We start from the raw sequence: 9443 nt of genomic DNA, 5'->3' as shown, positions 1-9443 counted from the left end.
TTGCGGGTCCCAAAGCCGGCTGCTCTACCACTACACCACAGCCACCCCATTTTGTTGRGAAAAAATAGAAAAATATTGTAATTGTGAACTTAAAATCAATAATTAGTGCTTGAGTCTTATTAGTTTAAATATGCTAATAATGAGAAGGGATTTTCCTGCCAAGGATCAATAAAGTATCTATCTAATATGTCCATCCATTATTTTTACCTGCTTCTTCCTTTCAAGGTCATGGGGGTCGCTGGTGAACAAACAAACAACCATTCACCCTCTCTCACTCAAACATAGGGACAAGAATTGCCATTTATTATTAGCATAACATTCATGTTTTTGATCTTTGGAGAACCCAGAGAAAATCCACACATGCACAGAGAAACATGGACACTCAGAAAGCTGTTCCAGACAGGATTTGATTTGGCAACCTTCTTGCTGAGAGGCATCAGCTCTACCAACTATGCAACCCTGCAGCCCATAATAAGGGTAAGTGTAAACTTAAACAAATGGATCTGTGAGAAGTCTGCATTTTTACATGAGACAACAGATTTACCTTTGCTGCAAAATCTGAGAAAATCTGCTTGTAACTTGTCATTCAGTGATGAACTTGTCAAATGGAGAACCTGTCAGCTTCCATCACAGCACACTCTGATTAAACATCTTACTTCTTTGCAAAAGGTCACAGATTCTTGGCGTCAAATGCACCTGATTAAAACTKGAATGAGTTTGAGAATATCTGTGAAAACTACTTCCAACTTAGATTTAGACAGAGTCACATGTTTATTATTCAGTCATTTTCAACAATAATGTGATTACATTGATTTAAAGCAGAAATTTTGAGCAACATTATTTGCACGGTCAGATTTTCACTTAGTACTTATCCTAATTCAAACCTGACCACCTGTAGCCACACATCAGATGGTGTTACACAATGCTGAATGCACTTTGTAAAAATGTGAATTAAAGTGGGATCTTATGAAATTTAAAGCTATGAACTCCTTACCAATTTTGAACGGATATGGGAAGCAAAAAGTATTAAACAACAACATAAATGCCCTGTTATATATTTATTTATGTATTTATTTATTTATGGATTTGCCTGAATTACTGAGAATCTACACCAATTTAGGCATCGCAGTACAACGCATGGAACATAGCAGGTAGACAGTTTGGCTTTTTAGTTCATGCCGTACATTACTTGCATGTTATCACATTTTCATGTAATCAGACGATATTGTATTCATTATTTGATGTTGTCTTCCAAATTAATGAGCAAAACGTTTTATATTCAGATACAACTAATCAGTTTGTTTGAATTGCATTGAAATCTGTTGTAATTTGAAGTTTCACTGAGTAACTTACAGGTTAATTTTACTTCAAACAGATCCCCTGATGGTAAAAGGTAAGGTTGTAGTGCGTGATCACCCTCTGCTGGTTACTTTTTATAACTAACAAATACAAAATTGTTAGGATTTAGTTTGATTTCATGATAACTCCATCCATCCATTAAATCTTTTTGTTGTTGTTTCTGTTTTTGAGTGAGTGGCATTTTTTTTGATCACATAACATCCCTAATTGAGTCATAGTATCATCTGGGTTGAATAATACTTGGACTGAGAGCTCATCTCTCTGGTATCTTGACTGGTTTCGGGTGTTAGTTTGTGTCACCAGCTCGTACTTGTTCCTCTTCACACTCTGTGCTTCGTCTTGATCAAAGCGAGGTAAAAGTACACGAGGCTTTCATACGGCTTGAAAACAGTTTGTTGTTGTCAAGAGAGATTTTACATCATCACACCCTGAGAATCGTGCAAACTCGAGTTCTTTTTATTATCCCCTGACTTCTCTTACTAAACAAATGATGAGTTATTTGATGATATTACAGCAATGAAATTTGCTGGTATATGACTTTTCTACGAACCTCCCAGAGTAAAGAAGTTACTTTAGTTTATCTGACAGTATCATGAAAGGTGTGGCAAACTATAAATCAAGCTGTARAATATGAATAATCAGTCCTAATTCTGATTTTGTTCCCATTTATGTGACTTACTGTAAGTGTGTTGTAGTTTTGGAGTCGTCTGACACTGCTGACGATGTAGTGTTGAGCAAGACTTTGTGTCACCAGCCACACCTTTCCACTCCTCCTCTCACAAGCGGTAGTTACAGCTAAGCCAGGCTCAGATCTATAAGAACTTTGCCAGCAGCTAAGAAGTCATTATTTACAGTGCAGCTCAAGCATCAGACCTTCAAGGAACATGCTGTGGACAATATTTCTGATTCTTAATGGACTGTTTATWTTACTTCTTCTGTTTTTTACTCGCTCAAGGTAAAGCTTTACACTTTACTTTTTTTGTTATTATGCTTTATTCTATGTCTGAAAACAGGCTTTACTGATATTTTCTTTCAGAAAAGCTTTTCAATTGTTATCATTTAAAGTTTAAGTTTAGATTTAATCAAAGGTGATAGAATGATATATACTTCAATATATATATTTTTTAAGTTTTAAAATGATGTCAAACACGATTAATTTTAAGATGCTAGTTTTGAAACTTTTTTTAGTCTACGTCTCGTAGTTTTAATGAACTTCAGGGAAAAAAAGGGGGGTTTCTTCTGCCTGCCTGTAAAACTTCAAACCTGTTTGGTGAGATTTATGACTGTGTGAAATGTAGATATGCAAACCATCACGCTGCCATAATTTTCTATGAATTTCCTTCTAACTGTCAGACRGAAGAACGAGCCGCCTCTCGACAAAGGGGTCATTCCATGGCTGGGTCATGCTCTTGAGTTCGGCAAAGATGCAGCAAGGTTTTTGGCACGCATGAAAGAAAAACACGGAGATATCTTCACTGTAAGTTTGCATAATGACGAAAACTTTTGAAGCCAGTGCTTCTGAGGTCATCGGTGTAGTTAAATATTTTACCCCAAGCAAGTCTTTCTTTCTTCGCATTCACTGTGACAAAAATGTAATCATCAGATTGTAGATAGCACAGATTTAAAACCAAGCCATGGAGTATACTAACAGCTACAATTATCCCCTGTTAGGTCTGTGTTGCCGGGCACTATGTGACAGTGCTGTTGGACCCAAACTCCTTTGACAGTGTGCTGAGTGATACAGACAGTTTTAAATTCAACAAAATCCGAGGCCAGCTCATAGAAAGAGTCTTCAGTTTGCAGCTTCCAAACCTCGACCGTGCATCAGAGAGAAAATGGATGGAAACGTAATGCCTCCTTTAAACTATTCATCACTGAAGTTGTAAATGAGACTCTCACTTCGAGTTTCATTCTTTAGGCATTTCCAAGGTCACAGTCTCCAGAAGCTCAGCAGCTCCATGAACACTCACCTTTACAACCTGCTGGTGAATAACCATGAACCCTGCAGCTCTTCAGAGTGGAGGGAGGATGAACTCTTTGGCCTCTGTTACAGTCTTCTTTTCAGGTAACAGACTGTGTTAAAGTGTTGTGGTGTCGTTGTTTATATTGCACAGTGCGACAGACAAAGGGCATGCTTTTTTAAACTTGGCCGTTGTTGACAGAGCTGGATATCTTACGTTGTTTGGAAAGGAAGACAGTGCAGCCACAGTCTATGAGGAGTTTCGAAAGTTTGACGGACTTCTCACCAAACTGGCTCGAAATTCTGTGAAACGAGGTAAGCTGGGCTCTAGTTCATAAAAGCAAATTGCTGATATCCAGACTAACATGGGAGCGATACAACGCAAAAATTATCTAAAAAAAGTTTAAAATTCTATTATAGTCTGAAACTTCTCAAATGAAGTGAAATAAGTGCAATAAGACAATTACGTAAGACCTTTTGAAATAAGGAAAATTTCCAGGCTTACAAGATTAATAATCTAATACATTCTGGTCTTGCTTAGTATATCATTCTCAAAACAAGATCAAAAATACTTTTTGACCGGATATAAGAGTGTAAGAATTGATTAGATTAAACATGTTTACAGTGTAGTTCAGATCTTTTGAAAAGATGTTTGTGGAAAGATTATGAAATATCAACATATTACCTGTTACAGATAGCTCTTTGAATAACATCCGATTGGAGAAATAAAGTTAAGTCTGACCAAATTGATGTTTGCTTGCATGAACTGTTATGAAATTGTTGTAAAAGGGTTTGTTCTAAAACAACAGCAGTTCGATTTGGTCTTCTTGGCTCCACTCAGACTAGCTATTAGCTTGTCAGCATGGTCAGAAATATACTGTGTTGTCATTTAGCTGATTATCAAATAAAATACATTCTAATTTATTGTTTTTAAAAATAATTTATCAATATGCCATGTACTGTTTGATTTACATAATTTTGTAATATTGTAAATATCAGTTTGTGTTTTTCAAATCAGAGAACTGAAAGAAGCCATTATTTCCTTTAACCATGACTCTTTGTGTACTTTGTCCATAAAATGCAAAGTGAGTAACTTTGAATATCTGTGTTGGTTTGGTAACAGGGGAAAGTAAAATAGTCAAAGCATCCCAGGAGCAACTTTGGGAGCTGCTGTCCCCCCGGTGTCTGAACGAAGCGTCTGATTCCTGGCAGCAGAGCTACCATCACTTCCTGCAGGGACAGGGGATAGATGCAGACATGCAGAAAAAAGCCCTGCTCTTGCAGCTGTGGACCACCCAGGTCGGTGCTCTTTTATTAGCCGTTGCCCTGTCAAACAAACAGAAATCCTAAACAAAATGACACACAGGCAAGACGCAACACTGATGCCCAGATAGTGAAACTCACAAGCTGCAGCATCCAGCTGAATGTTTACCTTCCAGTTTGTTGCCTTAAGCCTATTAACAAAGCGGAGAGGATTCCTCGCTTTCAAATTGTTCAGAGCTGCCTGCCTCGACCTGTTGCTCAGATTAGACTTTCCTGGTTAGATTTTAACCATATGAATCAGTTTCACATAACTTCCTTTAAGGTTCAGAAAGACTTGTGTAAACAGTGGAGGAACTGTGTTCGTAAGCTGAAGTTATTTCCTCTTTCCCTAATAGTGTCTGACACTGAAGTTAAGCATTATGTTTAAACTGTACCCATGACGCATTTATTTAAATAAAACAAGGGAAAAAATACATTATTGGGTAAATAATTTTCCTTGTACTAATTGTTTATTACATCTAAGTTTGCTCATTTGTCCAGATGTTCATTTAGTTTCAGGGTGCTGTAGAGAGTAGTTTCAGGTTTCAGCAATGCTGATTTATGTGTGAACAGAATCTTTGTTCACCGGTCCAGACAAGTTCAGAGCAGCGTAGTGTCGTTACACGTAGTGGCCTGGTGGGGGAGAAAGCGAGCCATTAATGGTCTGTGGCTTTGCAGTTCATCTATGCATCATTTCATCTGTAGAAGCTTCAGCCCCTGTATTGTTAACACTGACGCTCTCCCTGCAACAGAGCTTATACAGTCTGCTTGTCCTAAGAGACTCCCCAGGTTTGTAGGTCCATTATCATGAAAAGGAGGGGTACAGGAAGCAGATCCTTAGCTTGACGTTGAAACTGGGGCAGTACTGCAGAGAACACAGGGATAAGATTTGAAACCAAAGAAAGGTGGCTTCTACACATGTCACAGGCAGGCTACTAAATCTAAAAAGAAGTGTAATGCTAAGATATTTCACTACAACCACCTACGCCATTTTTAAGTTATGCACAAGCAGAAAGTAGCAACGTGCTTTCCATTTGCAAACAATCAATTTAATTGACTTACGCAAATTATACATAGGCTTGAAATATGTATTAATTGTTTACATTGCAGAAAAGACTGTGACTGAAACCACTGAGGTWTCAAAACTCTCCTCCCATGCATGTAAAATAAAGCCTGTGGCTGTTTAAAAGGGTACACATTGCTTTCAGTTCTAAACATGTTGGGACCAGTTTATCTTAGCATTTAGATTGGGAATAAGGAAAAAAGTTACGTAACTGTATTGTACAAACAACCCCCTCATCTTGCATCACTATTAATCATTTATAGTCAGACTTGTATCAATATGAATCTGGTAATTTGAAGGCCTGAAGAGGGCAGGAAGGCAATGTGTACCTCTTGTAGCTTTTGGGCTTTTGCCCTGCTGTCAATGGAGAGCTGACCTGAGACGTGCAGCRGTAAAAGGAACAGCTCCCTTAACCCACAGCAATTACTGTCTGACAGGCTCAGGTGCCTCCCTCTGTGAGGCTGACAGCAGGCTGTWCGAAGTGCGGACTCATTTACTGCCTTCTCCTCACATCCGTCACATTCAGACAGCAGCATTACAGAAAACTTAAAGGGTGTTTTTGGTTTAACTAGCAAATAATGAGAATTCTTTGAACTTTGTGCACACACCGTGTTCATCTTCACCAAATTAGCAGCAGATCTGTGGAGCTGAAACCCTGCGTGTTTGATGATTTTTTCCCCTCCCTTTCAGTGTAATGCTGGACCTGCTGCCTTTTGGATCCTTGGCTATCTGCTTACTCACCCCGAGGCCATGGAAGCTGTTAAGTCAGAGATGAGAGGCCTTTCCACTCTCCAGTATACTTCCCTGCAGCGGCCCGCCCTAAACCAGCTGGAAGCTCAGCATACACCTGTGTTTGGTACAAAACCCCTGCTTTCTGCCTTTTTGTTGCTYATTTTTTGATCTTCTGTCTTTGGTTTAATCACTTCACCAAGACAGAAGCCAAAGCCCTTTCAGCATGCTGTAAATAAGCAAATGACCTTTAGATCAGTTAAATAAAGATTGTCTGCTTCATATCTTTTTATTGGTTCAGCTGTTTGTATCTCTCCAAATTATGCCCAAAGGCATCGCTGATTTAACCAGCGAAGACAGCTCTCTGACATTATCCACTTTGCTGTCTGGTCCACTTCGCAGACAGCGTTTTGAACGAGACCCTACGGCTCACCGCCGCYGTGATGATCAATAGAGAAGTGGTGCGGGAAAAGACCCTGCGCTTGGCCAACGGTACGGAGTACCACCTCAGACAAGGGGACAGAGTGTGCCTCTTTCCCTTCCTCAGCCCTCAAATGGACCCGGAGATCCACCAAGAACCCCAGGTACGTACTGTCATGTGCAGATCCAAAGAGTTCTAATACGATGAGTGTATCTAACTGTTTGAAATGGATGCACTGATTGCTCACCAAGTAACCAAAATTGTCYGATTTTCATTTTTGCTGGTAAAAAACAGTCTATAAGTGCATCACAGCAAAGTGGCAAATTCATGCTAGCAATATCAAAATTTTTAGTTTAAACTTTGTTGCTGAGTGATGAAGACTAGAAGTGAGACACATTTAATATATGTAAGTTTAAAAATAAAGTCCACCATGGTGCATTTCTTTTGAAAAATGAATATAATCATATTTTAAACCACAGAAGGTTGGGAGGCAGGATTAAACTGTGAATTAGAGCCATAAAGTTATTAATAGTTGTGGTTTTAATCCATTTTAATGGGATTATCAGTAAACTGAGATCATTTAACTTTGTTTGTCTCTGATGATTAGTGACAATAATTACATATTATTTAGAACAGAATGTACAGCGTAGTGAGCACACGATCATACTTGTTTGCATAAACTTGTAATTGACACACATCTATGTTTTATCCTCATCTCATCCCWCCCCAACAGATGTTCAAATACGATCGCTTTCTTATGGAAAACCAAACGGAGAAAGATGAATTCTACAAGAACGGGAAAAGACTGAAGTACTACATCATGCCTTGGGGCGCAGGGAGGAACAGCTGCGTGGGGAAGGAGTTTGCTGTTGCAGCCATTAGGCAGTAAGTTTATGAATCTAAACTTCGGAGCACTCCATCACGTATCTTAGAGTTGGAAAATGATGCATTTGTGATCAAAGAGCTTTCAGTGGTTTCATCTCGATTAACAGAGTCGACCCGCAAAATAAATAAATAAATAAATAAAAATAAATAAATAAAAAAAGACATCTTAATATTCTCTCCTTTTATCATTTCAATCCCGCTTTCATGTTCTCTATCATCATTAGCCGCAAGCCGTGAAATATAATTGCAAATATTTTGTGATGAAATGAATGAAAGAGAGCAGAGCTTTTCTGTATCTGGCAAAGGTTAAAGGTTAGTTTGTTTAGGAGCAAAATAGAAGTCAATGCTAAATGATGCTGACATGTAGACCTTAGGAATCTTTTTTTTTTTTTTTTTTTTTTGTATTTGTGACCCATCATATCGAAATGAGTATTAAGTCAAATTTGGCCAGAATGACCTAATCACATTTTCAGATTCCTGGCTTTAAAAGCCACATTTTGATACCTGGATCTTTCTGATATCATAAACAGATCCAGAAATACGACTTAATTTGTCTTGCTGGTTACAATATTTGGTCTGAATCTTAATTTTATGTAATGAGGAAATTTTGATGTCATTATTAGGAGGAAACCTCAAATAGTATTTGAATATTGAGATTCCCCAGGTGGAATGAAATAAAACTTTGCTTGCTCACAGGAAAATCTCACAAATTTAAAGCATTTTTTCTCAAAATCAGGTTTTTTGATGCCACTGCTCAAAAACGTGCTTGACTTTTTTTTAGGATTATGTTTCAGACAGTTCATTTAAACATTGATAAGGCACTTATTCATCATATTTTGACAAAACGCAATTTTTGCAAAAGTTCTTATCACAACACTATATCTGCCTCTCCACATTCCACTTTTAGACATATTTTATTATTTATTAAAGACATTTTATTAAAGGATGGATTTCCACACTTTTATTGATTTGTCTGTGTGTTTTTATTTACCCTTAAAGGTTTGTGTTCCTGATTTTGACTCATCTTGATCTGGAGCTGAGTGACCCCGATGCTAAACTTCCACCTGTTAATCCAAACCGCTATGGCTTCGGGATGCTGCAGCCAGACGGAGATCTGCAGGTCAGATACAGACTGAAGAGGACATGAAATCTGCACACTCTAAAGTGTGCTGACTGATGAACATATTTTTTAAAAGTGGTTTTAGTGTGACACAACATTATTTATTCTGGTTCATATTTAATCTATCTGCCTTTAAGCTGTAAAATGCATTGCTGTGTTTAAAACATTATTTATAATAAAATAAAGTAAAACCTCAAACTGAGTCAGCCTACCTTTGAGTGTTTTTGCCAAACAAGGAGATTCCTCTAGAAATGGCAACAATTTTTGTGAGGATTGTGTTGTCTGTTCTGTGTTTTCTTTGTGTCAGTGCCTCACAGTTCTCCTCAGCTTGTTTTCTTGCCATTTCTCAGTTAATCCTCCTCACCTGTCTGTGATCAGCAATCAGTCTTCCCTCCAGGTGTTTGTCATTTCCTCTCTCCCTCTGTTTTGCATAAATACTGAGTCTTGTCACTATTTCCTTGCTGGATCATTGTAGGGCTTGTCCATCTGTTTTTGGTTTCCTTGTTGTCTCCTAGTGCAGAGATTCTTMACCTATKGGCCGCGGCCCATAAGCACCACCTTGAGGGCCTCAAAAGAACAACAGTTTTAAACTTTGGGGTGCAGA

General features: G+C 38.2%; 1 protein-coding gene across 1 annotated transcript; it reads left to right on the top strand.

Moving 5' to 3' along the window:
* Positions 1-1379: 1379 nt before the first annotated feature.
* Positions 1380-9018, top strand: ptgis (prostaglandin I2 (prostacyclin) synthase). The gene is made up of 10 exons (XM_014006241.1): positions 1380-2314; positions 2713-2836; positions 3031-3206; positions 3278-3424; positions 3522-3634; positions 4443-4618; positions 6375-6540; positions 6816-6997; positions 7568-7719; positions 8719-9018. Exons 1-10 carry the CDS (start codon positions 2244-2246, stop codon positions 8864-8866), a joined length of 1455 nt encoding a protein of 484 aa, XP_013861695.1. The 5' UTR covers positions 1380-2243; the 3' UTR covers positions 8867-9018.
* Positions 9019-9443: the final 425 nt, after the last annotated feature.

Source organism: Austrofundulus limnaeus, unplaced genomic scaffold, assembly GCF_001266775.1.
Source record: "Austrofundulus limnaeus strain Quisiro unplaced genomic scaffold, Austrofundulus_limnaeus-1.0 Scaffold35, whole genome shotgun sequence".
Classification (NCBI taxonomy): Eukaryota; Metazoa; Chordata; class Actinopteri; order Cyprinodontiformes; family Rivulidae; genus Austrofundulus; species Austrofundulus limnaeus.
Note: the sequence above shows the minus strand (reverse complement) of the source record. Positions and strands in the feature narration are given on the sequence as shown.